Source organism: Aethalodelphis obliquidens, unplaced genomic scaffold, assembly GCF_003676395.1.
Source record: "Aethalodelphis obliquidens isolate GAN/ISIS:26980383/991018 unplaced genomic scaffold, ASM367639v1 scaffold71, whole genome shotgun sequence".
NCBI lineage: Eukaryota > Metazoa > Chordata > Mammalia > Artiodactyla > Delphinidae > Aethalodelphis > Aethalodelphis obliquidens.
Genome location: NW_020838015.1, coordinates 5,576,488 through 5,593,282, shown reverse-complemented (window position 1 = coordinate 5,593,282; position 16,795 = coordinate 5,576,488). Strand labels below are relative to the sequence as shown.

At 41.6% G+C, this 16,795-nt stretch overlaps 1 protein-coding gene across 2 annotated transcripts in view; it reads left to right on the top strand.

Moving 5' to 3' along the window:
* The window catches only part of MAOB (monoamine oxidase B), a 107,242-nt gene that overhangs the window by 71,435 nt on the left and 19,012 nt on the right, over positions 1–16,795 (top strand). For both annotated transcript variants that reach the window (XM_027091522.1, XM_027091521.1), the window contains exons 4-8: positions 6,806–6,910; positions 8,067–8,158; positions 13,125–13,266; positions 14,481–14,630; positions 15,840–15,999. In XM_027091522.1, coding sequence (XP_026947323.1) covers positions 6,806–6,910; positions 8,067–8,158; positions 13,125–13,266; positions 14,481–14,630; positions 15,840–15,999 — 649 coding nt within the window. The remainder of the gene's footprint in view (positions 1–6,805; positions 6,911–8,066; positions 8,159–13,124; positions 13,267–14,480; positions 14,631–15,839; positions 16,000–16,795) is intronic.

The window sequence follows — 16,795 nt, the reverse complement described above, 5'->3', positions numbered from 1 at the left end:
AGACCCAACGCAGCCAAAAATAAATAAATAGATTTATTAAAAAAAAAAAAAAGCCGCCCTGCATCCCTTCTCCTGTGGTTCTATACCAGCCCTTTTCAGACTTTTACATTCTTGAAAATTACTGAGAACCTCAAGTAGCTTTGGCTCAACTGACTCCATCTCTTTGTATTTTCCATATTAGGAATTGAAACTGAGGATTTTTAACAATATCTATTAATTCACCTAAAATAACAATAATAACCCTGTGACAAGTTAACATTTTTATGGAAAAAAAGTGATTTCTAAGGCAAACACATGAGTGAGTGGCATTGACTTTCATTTTTGCATATCTCTCACATCTGGCTTGAGAGAAGACAGCTGGCTTCTCATATCTGTGTCGGCATTCAGTCTGTTGTGATATGTTGTTTTGTCCCTGAACTGGGGACTTACTCTGATGTCATGATTTCTTCAGACGAGACAGGCCTCCCTGGACAATGTTCTAAATAGTAACAATCACTGGACTGTTTCTACAACAGCCAAATCTGAGGCACAAAACTCTCATGTTACCTTTGGTCACGTCAAATAAATTTAGACGTTCCCGCCCTCCCCTACTTATTCCCTGAAGCTTGAAGACTTGACATTTTTATGTCTCTAACAATAGTTCTTTCCTGGGTTTGTCAGAAGCTTTCTCTAATCTTATAAAAGAATACAGTTGGCTCTCCGTATTCGCAGATTCAACCAACCATGGATCGTGTATTATGTTTATGATCGTGGTTGGTTGAATCTGCGGATGCGGAACCCGTGGATACAGAGGGCCGGCTCTGGGACTTGAGAATTCGCAGATTTGAGTATCTGCTGTGGGTCCTAGAACCAGTGCCCTGAGAACACTGAAGGACAACTGTAATTGTTTTTATAAACTTAGCTAAGATGCTACCTGCTTGGACGTTAAGACACCAAAGACTGTCAGTAAATGAGAACAGAAAAAGGGTGAAGTGTTTTATTCTTCTTCATCACGGTGCTCTTTACATATTGTTTGGCTTCCATTTACTCACACAGAGCCCTCTGTGGTGGTCACTTCTCACTCTGGTTTTGGCTTTAGAGTTCTGAACACACCTCCTATCTAAGAGTGTTCCTGATTTAGGAGGGCTTTGGCAGCTGGTCTCTGACACCATTGAGTTGCTGGAACGATTGCTGTTGGTGCAGCCCTCACTGTGTTTAGGACCCCATTGAATGAGAATCCCTGGGCTTCAGCTGGGGTGACGTTTCAGCTGGGCTACTAAGCTGGCATCTCTCAAGAGCAAACTTGGAAGCCCCACCCCACCTCCATCGTATCCCTTCCATAAGACACGTGCTGTACAAAGACCTTATCCTTGAGAAAGGAGGGAGGGATGGTAGAGAGGTGCCCATCTCACAATGTGTCCCTGAGTTGAAGGTTAATGGGGAAGGAGAAACAGGTTACTGTTGTTGATGGGGGTCCCTGTGCAGGTCATGGTTTTCCGGGTAACTCTGCCCTCACCCAAGAGCTGTTCTTCACCTTTTCCCGAGCCAATCCATGAGTCAGACTGGAGTTCTCAGTTTCTTAAGCGATTGTCCCTAAGTTCCCAGGAGTTGCCATGGCTGTTGGTGCAGACCGTGGCAGTGACAGAGCAGGCACCAGTTAACCAAATCTGCTGGTCTCACGCTCTTCTTCAAGCCATCTGCTGGTGATTTCTGGCAGAACCAAAGTGTTTGTGAAAACAAGCAAACACAAAGCCCTGAATAACTAAATTATCTGGCCGACTACCAATTTCTTCCCCTCCATTCTTGGTCCTAAAGATTTTTGCGACAAAAATGGGCTGTTCTTCCCATTTAAGGGGTGGCTATTCAACCTGCTTGTGGGTTTATCTCTTTCTGATGCCCTTTACCTGTGGGCACAATGCCACACTGAGGAGTCCAGGGAGAGGTCTCTGTATGCCGGTCTCGGATGTACTCTGCCCTTGCGAGGTAGCCTGACTTGGTTCTTCACAATGGGAGCTCCATCTCTCACCCTCTTTGTATAAATGCATCTCTGGTGTGTGGTGGGAAGCAGGGCAGGTGCTGCTGGTGAGGATCTGTGGAGGCCAAAGTAGGTGACTTGAAAACAAGGAAGTTAATAATAGCATAGGAAACCTGCTATAAACTGAATGTTTTTGTCCCCCTCCAATTCATATATTGAAATCCTAACCCCCAATGTGATAGTGTGAGACGTTGGAGCCTTTGGGAGATGATTAGGTCATGAGGACAGAGTCCTCATGAATGAGATCGGTGCTCCTATAAACAGACCCAGAGGGCTCCCTTATCTCTTCCACTATGTGAAGATACAGTAAGAAAAGGCCATCTATGAACCAGGAACTTGGTCCTCACCAGACATCAAATCTGCCAGCGTCTTGATCTTGGACTTCCCAACCTCTAGAACTGCAAGAAATAAATTTCTCTTGTTTATAAAGCACCCAGTCTATGGGGTTTTTTTTGTTATAGCAGCACAAATGGACTAAGACAAAATCTAAGTACAGAAGATCTTTTTAGAATTCAGGACATTGTGTGCCAAATAAATAACAAGTTCAAGGTCACACAGCTGAGATGATATCCAGCATTTATTGTGAACTTACTGTGTGCCGTCAATCTACACCAACAGGTCCTAGGCGTGCAAAAATAATAATTACAGTAGTAACAGCCGCAGTAATAGCAACAACAACATTTATTGAGAACTGACAACATGCCAGCCACTGTTCAAAGTAACTTATGTGAATCATCTCACTTCGTCTTTCTAGTACATCTGTGAGGTAGCTACTGTCATCCCATTTATACACAAGTAAACTGAGGACAGAGAGCTTAAGTAACTGAACACAACTAGTGAGTGGCAGAGCCATGACTTGATCCAGGTAGGCTGACTTGAGTCCGTGATCTTGCAGCTTAGAGTCCAATGGGTGACGCAAAGTGGTAAATGCATGAAGCTGGTACAGTGGAGTTAGCGGCAGGTGAAAGGTAAACGGGGAGCTCTGGGACCCTGAGAAGGCCACCTAACCCAGTTGTTTATGGTAATCTGGGCATAATTCCTGGAGGAAGATGACGAGGCCAAGAGATGTTGAGTTGGAACAACGAGATTAAGCAACTCACTTGCTCGGTGTCAATCAGTTTCAGAGAGGCAGTGCTGGGGTGGGACCCACATGTGCTTTGCAGAGAATGATCCTGTAGATCCATCCATAGGTTTCTACTGAATAAATTCTATGTGCTGAGCTCTGATGGAGGCATAAGTAGAGGTTTAAAAAAGTCAGCATGCAAATTGCGTGGTATGTGAATTGTATCTCAATAAAGCTGCTTTTTTTTTAAGCCAGCATACACCTAGTTGATTCTATTAAATTCAACATTTTTAAAAATAAAAGAAATGAAGGCTCCTTGGAGAAACGGCAGATCCTAGGGCTGTGGCAGAGACAATAGACAATGAGCCTGGAGAATCTTCTAGTGCCAGAAATGAAGAAAGTGCTCAAAAAACAGAAGGATGAATTCATGTCAAAAGGACACAGGAGCCCCCAACGACCACAGATGGAACAATTTGAGCAAGAAAATAAATAATGTAGTATTGGATTATAACCCAAAGTATAAAGTGAATATATATAAGTCTATACTGATATAAAGAAGAGATTGAATAAATAAATAATAGGGGAGAAAGAGGCAAATATTCCCTAGAGAAGAATTTTTAAAATGTACGTGGATACCTCCCTCCAGGAAGTAGTGTTTACTCCCTACCGTCTCCTCTTGAGAATGGACTGAACTTAGTGACTCTCTTCCAAGGAACAGGGCAGGGAAAGGGGGAAATATAACTTTACAGTGGAGAAAGCTGGCAGGTACCACCTTAACCAAGGAATCTAGTTAATATCAGCAGGGATAAGTCAGGTGCCCCCCAAGGTGATGTGATGAGAAGGGCACTTTCCTCTGTTGTATTCTTCCCCCAAACCCACAACCCCCATCTAAAAATGAAAAAAAAATTCACACAGATCCAGATTGAGAGACATTCTACTAAATACCTGACCAGTATCCTTCCAAACTGTCATGGTCATGAAAAAGAAGGAAAAACTGAGGCACTGTCACAGACCAAAGACCAAGGAGACTTGATGACTAAGCGTAATGTAATATCTTTTGTGGGATCCTGGAACAGAAAAAGTACATTAGTTTACAAATTGGTGAAGTCGAATAAAGTCTTAGGTTTTATAAATAGTCGTGTACCAGTGTCAATCCCTGGGTTTTGAGAAATGTACTATGGTAACGCACGATGCTAACATTAGGGAAGACTAGTTGAGAGGGATATAGACACTTTCTGTACTATCTCTGCAACTTCTCTGTAAATCTAATATTCTAAAATCAACAGTATACTTAAAGCATAAAAGAAAAGTCAACAAGTGTTGGTTGGGATGTGGAGCAATTAGAACTCTCATACATTTCTGGTGAGAATATAAAGCAGTAGAACCACTTTGGAAACTGTTGAACTCGAAAAGTTAAACATACACCCACCATGCAGCTCAGCCATTCTGCTCCTAGGCATTTATCCAAAAGGAAAAAAATATATGTATATAAAAAGACCTGTACAAGGATGTTCATAGCAAACATCCACAATGAATGAATCAAAACTGGAAAGAATCATCAACAGAGGAGTGGATAAACAAAGCATGGTACATCCATACAATGGAATACTACTCAGCAATCAAAAAGGACTGACTGCAGCATGGATGACCTCAAGAACGTCATGCCAAGCAAAAGAAGCCAGATAAAGGTGGAATCGTACATACTGCATGATTCCATTGTTTAAAAAATTCTAGAACAGGCAAAACGGATCTATAGTGACAAGAAACTGATCAGTGGTTGTCTTGGGCCAGAAAGTGGACAGGAATTGACTGGGGAGGGGCAAGAGAGAACTTTCTGGGGTGATGGGAATGTTTTATATCTTGATTGTGGTAATGGTTACACAGGTGCTTACAGTGTGTCAAAAACTTCTCAAATCGTGCATTTAACATTGTTTCTTTGGGTGTAAATTATACCTCAGTAAAGTTGACTAAGAAGTGTGATAGTTAATTTTATGTGTCTACTTGGCTAGGCCACAAAAGACATTTGATCAAACACTATCCTAGATGCTTCTGTAGAGGTATTTTTTTAGATGAGTTTAACATTAAATTAGACTTTGAATAAAGCAGGTTATCCTCCATAATGTGAGTAGACCTCATCCAATCAGTTAAAGGCCTTAATAGAAAAACACTGAGGTCCCCCAAGGAAGACGGAATTCTGCTAGCAGATGGCCTTTGCACTTGAACTGCAACTCTTCCCTGGGTTTCCAGCCAGCCAGCCTGCCCTGTAGATTTTGGAGTTGCCAAGCCTCTACAATTGCCTGAGCCAATTCCCTAAATTAATCTCTCTCTCACTGCCCCCCGCCCCCCTCCTCACACACACATACATCCTATCGGTTCTGTTTCTCTGGAGAACCCTGACTAATACAAGAAGAAAAGTAAGCCTGTATGATAACTCTTCCCTGAGAATCTTAGGGCCTTGTTGGAGAACAAAGAACAATATGACCATAGGATTAATTATTAAAATAGTTTCTGTAACTACAAAATCAGTGTGAGATGAATCTTTGCCAAATGACCGAGAGTTATTGTGAGATCTTGGTTGACTGTGGACCTTGAGTTACTCCAATTTGGTTGCAAGATGATGTCAGAATGCATGGCCTGACTTCTGACTCAGGTTTTCAAATGAACCTAAAGTGGTTTTTGTGGATGTACCTGAACTGCCATTAAGTTAAGCCTCCCAGAGATGACATACAAGCTGCCATGTTAGTAATCCTTGGAGAAATATATGCCCTTTGTCTCTGTGTTGAAGCGTCCCTGCTCTTCTGGGAGAACCAGGCAGTGTAAACATGTCACAAAGAGAACCTTGAAGTTGTGTCTCTTTTTTTTGCTGCACGCGGGCCTCTCGCTGTTGTGGCCTCTCCCGTTGCGGAGCACAGGCTCCGGACGCGCAGGCTCAGCGGCCATGGCTCACGGGCCCAGCTGCTCTGCGGCATGTGGGATCCTCCCAGACCGGGGCACGAACCTGTGTCCCCTGCATCGGCAGGCGGACTCTCAACCACTGCGCCACCAGGGAAGCCCTCTTTTTTTTTTTTGGCTGCACTGCTCGGCGTGCGGGATCTTGGTCCCTGACCAGAGATCAAACCCCGGCCACGGCAGTGAAAGAGCTGAGTCCTAACCACTGGACCACCAGGGAACTCCCTAAGTTGTCTCTTCTTTCTGCTTTGACCTTGATCTCTGGGAACTCCTGTGTTGACCTAGCATATCTGATTCCTTGGAGAAGCTTGCTCGGCCCTGTTTTGTGGCTCTTCCTACAGATACTTGCATTCCTGCAATCGGTTTTTCATCCCCTTCTAACTTGTGTAATATTTATAGTTGTCATTTTCTGACCCTCCACCGTGCAGAGTCTCCTGGCTCTGAGATATTTGCAAGTATCATTGGCAAATGAGATTAGGTAACCCCACTTCTGTACTGGCATTTACATTTTACATGATAAGTGTTCCAATTTCAGAGAGAAACCTTTCTATTGTGTTTGGCGTGGCACCAAATTTCTTTAGGTAACAGGGAATTTTGCTGGAAATCTTAATGCTAAAAAGTTAAGTTGGGTTCTGAGGACACTAAGGAACTAAAACACTTGAGTGTATATCACATATTGATAACATGATTTTGCTTACAGATATTTAACAACTTGGCATATTTAACTACTTTTCCATTGTAGTAAATGTTTCCTTTTAAAATTATCTTGTATCTCACAGGGCAAATCCTACCCCTTCAGGGGCCCATTCCCACCTATGTGGAATCCAATTGCCTGCCTAGATCTTAACAACCTTTGGAGGACGATGGATGACATGGGACGAGAGGTAAAGCTTCCTAAAGCTTCTTTGATGACATTTGTATTCTTCATAATAAGTTTAGTCCTTAAAAGAAAGAAGGTGAAGCACGTCAACAGTGCCTGGCACATTGTGTAGCACAGTAACTTGCAGTAAAGATTTGTGAGATGAATAAGTGAGTTTCTAACCTCTAAAAGAATGACATGTCCAATAGGCTGCAATTTGCATACTACTGATGAGGGGGGAGAAGATCTTCTGTCATTCAGCTTTCCTGGGATGATGTTTCTAATTTAGAATATCCTCAGGACATAGCAAGTAAGGCTTCTGGTACATCTGTCTGATCTTTGTTAAGGAGTTGATTTTTTAAAAATGATTATTTATTTATTTTTGGCTGCGCCAGGCCTTAGCTGTGACACGAGGGATCTACGTTGCCACGTGTGGGATCTTCAGTTGTGGCATTTGGGATCTTTTAGTCGCAGCATGAGAAATCTTTAGTTGTGGCATGCAAACTCTTAGTTGCGGCATGTGGGCTCTAGTTCCCTGAGCAGGGATCGAACCCGGGCCCCCTGCAGTGGGACCGTGGAGTCTTAGCCACTGGACCACCAGGGAAGTCCCAAGGAGTTGAATTTCTGAATTGTTCTCTCTAAATTATATTAGTAACTTAGTAGTTGATATTTGGAAACAGCCTGATTACAACATAGCCTCCATTTATAGCACAAGAAAGGTTATCAAAAATTAAATATGGGGCTTCCCTGGTGGCGCAGTGGTTGAGAGTCTGCCTGCCGATGTAGGGGACGCGGGTTCGTGCCCCGGTCCGGGAAGCTCCCACGTGCCGTGGAGCGGCTGGGCCCGTGAGCCATGGCCGCTGAGCCTGCGCATCCGGAGCCTGTGCTCTGCAACGGGAGAGGCCACAACAGTGAGAGGCCCGCGTACTGCAAAAAAAAAAAAAAAAATATATATATATATATACACACATATATATACATATATATATATAAAATATGGATTGAGTGAATAGGAAATCTAGACAGACAACATGGATTGTGCAGTAAAAAACCACTATTGGGGGAATTTGGAAAACTTGCATTTTGCTTCTTTAAGTTAGAGTTTTGAATACTATTCAAATAGTTATTTAAAATGGAAAATTACATTTGCTTTTCCCCTCTGAATCGTCATCTGAATGTAGATTCCCAGTGATGCCCCATGGAAGGCGCCCCTTGCAGAACAGTGGGACCACATGACGATGAAGGAGCTGCTGGACAAGATCTGCTGGACGGAGTAAGACTCGCCATTAGGCACAGGCATTGACTGTGACTCTCTTTCAGGTTCAGTTAGCAATTCCGTTCAGCAGCTATGAACCGAGTAGCTGCTCTGTGTCTATAACCACACCATTTGGCCAGGTGGAGTGCTGAAAAGTATTGGAACCATGTCCTGCCCTAAAGATGTCTATACATCAAACCTACTTCTTTGGGATAGTTTTGCATTACAGAGGTGGTATTACCCCCTAAAGTCCTTAGGACAGACCACATTGTGCCACTTCCCTTATTTAGTACAGCTTAAAGATCTCACTTATCAAGCTGTCGATGTAGGGATACTTGTAGACTCCTCACTGGTGGTCAAGTATGGAGAGAGTGCATCAGCGCATGCATTTCAAACACCTATGGGATGGAGTGGAATTCTTCAAAGCTTTGAAGAGGAACTTCTAGAGAAGTTCTCTGGATAATTCACAACTGTCCAGGAAACATGGATGACTGGACTGACTGCTTCCCATTAGGGGGAAATGTGTAGCATTGAAAGAAAGTGTTCATGAGTCATGTATTAAATTGTGGTTGGCAAAGTTGGGAACTATACATGAGCTGTGGAAGCTGTTTAGACAGACAGCGTGGAAAGGCCTCCCTGCTCTTGGACAGCAGGGAAAAAGGAAAGGATGATAAGGGTTCCATCTCAAGCACATGGTGAATTTGTGGTAAGCAAAGTAAGAAAATGGCATTGCTATGAGACTGTTTGCCCATGCTAAACAGCATTAGTTGAGAATGTGGCTCTGGGGTTGATGTCTTCATTCTCTAGGCATTGTGCGGGGCGGGGGGGGGGGGGAGTTGGAGCAATGGCAACTAAAAGTAAAAAGTTTTTAAGGATATCTGAATCTAATATGTGGAAATAACCAAAAGACATAAAATGTACATACTTCTTCATACATAAATTCAACTTCTTAGAGTTTAGCTTAAAGAAGGAGAGAGAAAAGAAGAGAGGGAGAAACGGAGAGAGAAAGGGAGAGAGGGAGATTCAAAGCATTATTTTTAAAAGGAAAATCTAAATGTCCCATAATAGAAGACTGGTTAAATTAATTATGGTTTGTCCGAAAACTGGAATACTCTAAAATCTTTAAAAATCGTGTCGAAGAAGAATATTTAATGGCTTGAAAAACATCATACTATTAAACAGATAGAAAAGCAGGCTGTCATCAAGTATGTACAGTGTGATATATCATCTCATTTCTAAAGAGAAAACTGTACATTCACTGCAAGCAACGGATATCCATCAGAATGTTTTTTAACATCTAATATTACAATGCAAGCAGTTATCCACGTCATTAAAATTCTTCATCAAACGTCATATTCATGGTTGCAGACTATTCCATGGGAAGTGAATACCATAATGTGTTTATCTATTATCATTTGACGTTTCAGTTACTTCCAGTTTTTAATCATTACCGTTATTATTATATAATACTCTATGATGAACATGTGCCTCTCCTATGTCTTCAGCCTTCGAAAGCAACCAATTTTGAAAGAGTAAAACCCTTTTATTGTCACGAAATCAATGCCTATTATTAATTAATTATTGCCATTATTAATTAATAATGCCTATTATTAATTAATTGTAATTAATAGTATCACTTATCTGATACTATTTACCACTCTATTTTAGAATGTAGTTTGTAATACAACTTATTTTGTTTGTAATAAAATTGCAGTATTTACTTTTAAATTTTATACATGAGATTTTCAAAATATAGTGAGTATTTTTTACCTGCATTTGTTTTATAACTCCTGTTACAAAAAGCTTTTAATAAATTCATTAGGTCTTCTCTCTCCAGAGAGCTTTGAAGCTCATTGAAGATAGGACTAATTATATTTCTTTGGTGTCACAGAGATCTGAGTTTTTCTGCCATAGTCCTTGACCTAATCCTCCCCTTAGTGAATATTCTAGGTCGTTGGCTGACAAAAGAAAGCATTCTGAGATGTTAAGAATATATGAACACAAAGTAATTTTTAAATTTTTCCTAAGCAAGATAAGCATGATGTCATTTCCTAGTTTTAAAGGAAGTAATGCCCAGAATATCCAACCTACCGTGGTTCAAACTAAAGCACAATCACATATTCAAAGACTAATGTTGATCGTTCTTTCTGTTATCATTTATAAAGTGGTTTTCAAAAACAGATTAAATTTATGATGTAGTCACAGCTATGTAAATACCCTTTTTAAAACCTATAACTAGAAAAAGAAATGCACCAAAATGAGTCTAGGGATTATCTTTGGGGGGGCAGAAATGTGGAAGATACTCATTCTCTCATCTTTTTATTTTATGAATTTTCCAAATTTTATATAATAAGTGTATTTTTTTCATGTAGAAAACATAATAACGTTTATCTTTTAAAGAGTCAACAGGGCAAGGAACATGAAAATATTATTGCACTAGCTTCCTTGGCCTTCCGTCCCTCAGATATTTTTCTTCTCATTTCTCTTCTCAGTAAAGCTCCTAGAGTAAATCAGATAAAGGATTAAGAATGGCCTGGCCCTCCAGAGACAAATTACTTTTAGATCTCCCTTGATTTCAAACCAGGGTTATTTCTTTCTCACCAAATTGGCAACAGTAACAACTAGAATCACAGCTCTATTTTTATATTTAATATCGGTTATCTAGCTAGGGCAACATTAGGTTTTAGTGATTTATGACTCCTTTGTACCATCCGAATTCACCTATACGATAAAGAACAAAGAAAATGGGGCATCAGGAAGCAGCAAAGGATGTTTTCACTTTGAAGTAATATTTTAAACCAATCTTTGGGTATTTGTTTTAGATAGAAGGCAAAAATTGCCTCTGCAAAGAAAGCATGAGTCAGCAATTTCCATCCCTTCAGTTATCATGAGGAATCTTGCAAAACTAACTTGAAGTCACTTCAACATATATATTACACTATATGCAGGCTTAATGATGGGGACTGTCACAAAAGTGCTACAAGTAACTGGTATGTGTGTTAGGTATGATTCTACAAACTTCCAGAGTCAAGGTACACTAGGGTAGAGAGGTGTCCCTTGGTCAATATTTGTCCCTTCAAGGTTGTCAACTGACTGATTTTAAAGCATTTTGAGGTATTAAAAGCATGAAGTTTGAATCAGGTATGATGTGGTTTGCAGTTGTACCATTTAGTGAGCTGTGCGCTACATGTTATTAACTTCCCTGAGACTCAGTGTTTGGGTTTGTGAACTGGGGAAGAATAATGACTGTCATTTTTGTGACAAATCGATAAGACAATGGGTTTTAAAAACCATGGAGTGTGAAAGAGTTCAATAAATGGAAGACGGTATTATTTATTCCAACCATTGTCAGCACTACCAGGTGGAAAATTCTGCCTCAGGTATAACCAGATTAACAACATGCAAACTTTATGTCAAAGTCAAAAGCGGGATTGGTCCTAATTAAAGATATCCCAGAGTACACATTACTACTGGTGAATTTTAGGATCTGTTAGATTTCACTGAGCTGTTGGAATTGCATGAGATCATTCACTTTCTGATGTGGCTCCAGATAGGACATAACCTCTCATCATTTACCTGCCAACCTCAAGCAAAAGTTCGTCTATCTATACTCTATCAATCACTTTTTCCCCTCATCCATTCTTTGAGCTGGTCTTCCATTAGACAGTAAAATAACTGAATAGATAACTGTGACTAATTCTGTACTTGGTACAGCACCTAGCATATCCTTTGAGCATTATGGATCATGTAAAAATAACGTTTAGGGAGTTTCCTGGTGGCCTAGTGGTTAGGATTCCAGGCTTTCACTGCCGCGGCCTGGGCTTAATCCAGTTGGGGAACTGAGATCCTGCAAGCTGTGTGGCATGGCCAAAATAAATAAAGAAAGAAAAGAAAAGTAATGTTTAATTGATATTTCCCACCAACCATGTATTCATTCAGTCATCTAACAAGTAATTTATTAAGTGCTTACTACGTTTCAGTCACTATTTTATTAAAGAGGATACTATGGTTAGCAAGAAAGTTAAGATCCCTGTCTCACTGATTGATATTCTAGTGGGGGAGACAGCAATAAAAAATAATAAACCAATAATTAAGATAATTTAAGACAGTGAAAATAGTTTTAAAGCTACCACACTGTGGTAAAATGATAGAGAACGCCAGGTGCTGGGAATATAGAAGCTGGTGCTCATTTTTATAGACATATAAGAGTTCATCTTTCTGAGGGGACATTGGAATAAGTACAGAAGGTACAGGATGAGATAGGAAAGGTAGGCATGGGCTAGATCACTTAGAACTTTGGAGGCCTTGGTAAAAGATCTGAATCTTATTCTGGTTTTGATAGGATGCCACTGGAAAGTTTTAAGCGAGGGAATGACATGACTTAATTTACACTATAGAAAGAGCACCACAGAGGGGAGGGCAATAAAAACCTTTTGGCTTCAAGTGTGGTACACAGGTATTCAGTGAGGACAAGTGGAACGAGAGAGACAAGTCTGGAGGAAATAATTCTAATCATCCCGGCAAGAGATGATGCCAATTTGGTGGTAATGAAGGTGGAGTGATGTGATGAGAGACAACAGGACTTCCTGATGGATTGGATGGTGGGAGAGTGATGGAAAGAGAGAAATGAAGGTTGATTTCTGGAGTGTTGGCCTTAGCAAGTGGGTGAATGGTGATGCCTTTTACTGAGATGGGGACGCCTAGGAGAGTAGCAAGTGTGTGGAGAGCAGTCGTAACAGCATAGCATATGGAATACATGCTGATTCTGAGCTAGGTCTTTTGATTAAGGGGAAAATATGTCTCCTATTCCCCAAATCTCTGATGTCATGTTTTATAATATTAGGTTCTAGTGACAATTTTCTGAAACTTGCTAAATTGTTCTCCACTTAGAGCCAAGTTAAGTTTACTGCTTGAATAATTTCCAGAGAATGAAGAAGATGCTCCCCTGCATTTGCCAGCTTTGCTCTTGTTTCTCCCTGAGCAGATCTTCGAAGCAGCTTGCTACTCTCTTTGTGAACCTGTGTGTCACCGCAGAGACGCATGAGGTCTCCGCTCTCTGGTTCCTGTGGTATGTGAAGCAGTGTGGGGGCAGTGCCAGGATCATCTCAACAACCAATGGAGGGCAGGTACCCATTCATACCCCGACCGTTGAAAGAGAAAACCACCACTGCCTAAGTGAAAGATTGGCATCATCCTTCAGTCATGAAAGGATGGAACAGGAGGCAGGCTTGTGGCTTTTAGAGCTTAATCATAGCAGCTCAAAGTGACAGTCTGTTGTTAGGTACCCAGTGTGACAGCCCAGTGGCCAATGTCATTTTAAAATTAGGCTTGTCTCCTTTTTTTATGTTCTTTTGCAACTTTCCATTTGGATATACATCCGATGATTATTTGGTAAGTTTGTAAGAGACCAGCTGATGAACATAACTTGAGTGCTTCTTGGAAAGCTGAACAGAAAACGTCAGAAACGTATTTTCAGTTTAAAACACACACACCACATGGAATTCATTCATTCATTCAGTGCCTATTTCCTGAGCCTCAGCCTTGTATAATGTGCTATGCTGGGCACAGTACGAAATGGATTAGAGTTCTTAGCTAATCTCCTTGACAGTCATTTTCCTTTCCTTCCCTTCCTCTTCCTGCCCCCTCCTCCATCTCATCACCCTCTTTCTTCTCCTTCTCCCCCTCCCTTCTCTTTCCCCTTCTCCGTGACCTTCTTTCTAGACCTGTTTGAAATAGTCTTTTTAAAAATTAACTGAACTGAAAATTTAGGAGAAGACAGTCAGCTCAACTGTGGGTGCAATCACGCAGGACATTAGGAAGCTTTTGCAGGTGGGTGCGGTGAGGTGAAATGGCCTCGGTGGCCACAGAAACAGCAGGTACCTGACCCAGGGTGAGACAGACAGACTGTAACAGGGAGTAAGCTGGTCTGGGGATGGGTGGGTCAGCAAGATTCTGAGACTGAGTAACAAGGAAACAGGAAACAGGCCTAGGTGTGCTCGGGCAAGTGGTGGCCCAGCAACTCAACCAAAGGATGCAGGTAGGACACAGAGCAGGGGTCTCGGCCAGGCAGGCGGGACATGGGAGTCAGGCTGAGGATGTCCAGCTGAGTTTGGAGTCTGGGAGTCCATCAGAACATAGCCTGGAAGGCTCGAAAACGTGTGATTTTGTTGAAAGCCAGCAATCATTGGTTAGAAAACAATGGTGAAAGACACGACCCACAAGGGCAGCATGAAATTGTATACCTCACACAGTAAAGATATGTGAGGAAAACTAGCAACTTAGCAATTTATATCCATTCCTATATTTCCTACCCACCTCTTGGGTCCTTTTTTCTTTCCAGGAGAGGAAATTTGTGGGTGGATCTGGTCAAGTGAGTGAGCGAATAATGGACCTCCTTGGGGACCGAGTGAAGCTGGAGAGGCCTGTGATCCACATTGACCAGACAGGAGAAAATGTCCTTGTGGAGACCCTAAACCACGAGGTGTATGAGGTAACCAAGAGCCTTAAACCAGGGAGAAGAGACCAGAGTCCCATAGATAACCAGAGCTTAAATAAAGCGAAGAATATTCTAGACTTTGTAGACAATGCGTTTGCCAAAAGCAAAAAAGCTACCTTTGGGGCTTCCCTGATGGCGCAGTGGTTGAGAGTCCGCCTGCCGATGCAGGGGGCACGGGTTCGTGCCCCAGTCCTGGAGGATCCCACATGCCGCGGAGTGGCTGGGCCCGTGAGCCATGGCTGCTGAGCCTGCGCGTCCGGAGCCTGTGCTCTGCAATGGGAGAGGCCACAACAGTGAGAGGCCCACGTACCACAAAAAAAAAAAAAAAGCTACCTCTATCTGAAAGAAAGGAAAACAGAACCATAATATTTGGGGGTGAGGGTGGAGATTTACAAAACACATGTTATCAACCCTCTGTATTGGGCTCCTACATAATTAGAACATCAAAGAAAATATTTATTTGATAACTATCAAGTGCCTCCTATGTGCCAGGCATTATTCTAGGAGTTGAGAACATAGCAGTGAACAAAACAGATAAAATTGTCTGCCTTCATGTGGCTTACATTCTAGTAAAGGAGAAAAGTTGTAATCAGATATATAAAATAGAGACTATGCCAAATAGTAATGAGTACTGTGGAAAAAACCAAGCAGGGAAGGGGGAGAGGGTGTGCCAGAAGGTGAGGTGGGATGATTGGTCATGCAATTTTAAATAGGTCATCAAGGAAGGCCTCACTCAGAAGGTGATGTTTGAGCACAGAACCCAAGGAGATGAGGGATTGAGCCAGGTGGCTCTCTGGGGAATAGTTTTCCAGGTAGACTGAAACAGCCGGTGCAAAGGCCCTGAGGTAAGAGCAAGCCTGGCATGTTAAAGTAACAGCAAGGTAGTCAAAATGGTGGAATTAAGAGGATTGAGGGGAAGAGTAACAGAAGATGAGATCAGAGATGTGACAGGGGTTCCTTTCATGTATGACCTTGAAAGTGACTGTAAGGAACTTAGCTTTGACTCCAAGTGTGATGGGAAGTCATTGGAGGTTTTGAGCTAGGGAACAACAAGAGCTCATTTTGATTCTAACAAGTTTGATTCTTCTAGTTTCTCTTTTAAGAAGAGATTGAGTGGGGGACGAGGGTAAATGAGGGAGAAACATTAGAAAAAGAGCAAAAACAACCCACCAGCAATGTTTAACCACGCCGTTTTTCTTCCAGGCTAAGTATGTGATTAGCGCTATTCCTCCTGTTCTGGGCATGAAGATTCATTTCAGTCCCCCTCTGCCAATGATGAGAAACCAGCTGATCACTCGTGTGCCTTTGGGTTCAGTCATCAAGTGCATAGTTTATTATAAAGAGCCCTTCTGGAGGAATAAGGGTGAGTACTTTTCTTTGCTTAAAAGGCCAAGAAACTTGGTGCAAAGTCACACATTTGCGTGTAACTGTTTTTCTTAGAATTCGGACGTAAACATTCATCCAGGTTCTAAGGTCAGTTCCATCAAGTAAAGTACATTGGCACACACTCATGCAATTAAGTTCCCTTAGAATATGATCAACTCTTTTCATAATTCAGTATAAAGTTTACTAATCCTTTCACAAAATCTTGTGAAAATAGGTTATTAACATTTTCTGATACAGGTTTTTAAAGTATGAGTTTATAAAGCCGTTCACAAAGATGGGGATTCTGAAAATTTCCAGGCAATTTCTCACTAGTGTCAAGATTCTACTATATGAAATTAAGTTCATTTATGCATTCATATATATTCAATAAGTGTGTGGCTCTACTGGATAGAACATTACAGGGATGCCCACTAAAATACTAGATTGTGCAATGATGGAAATGTTCCAGAGCGGCTCTGTCCAGGACAGCAGCCACTAGCCACGTGTGTGGGTATCAAACACTTGAAATGTAGCTAGTGAGACTGAGGACCTGAATTTTTCAATTTTATTTCATTTCAATTGCTTTAAAGTCAAATATAAAAAGCCACGCATGGCTATTTCATTTTAATAGCTTTAAATTCCAATGTAAAAATGCCACGCGTGGCTACTATATTGGACAGCACAATGCTAGAGTCTTATCACATTGACTCTCATCACAGCTCCTTTTCTTCCAAGAGGAGTCCACGTAAGAACCGTCAGTACCTGGGACTGAGGGCAAAGGGAAGGATGGACTG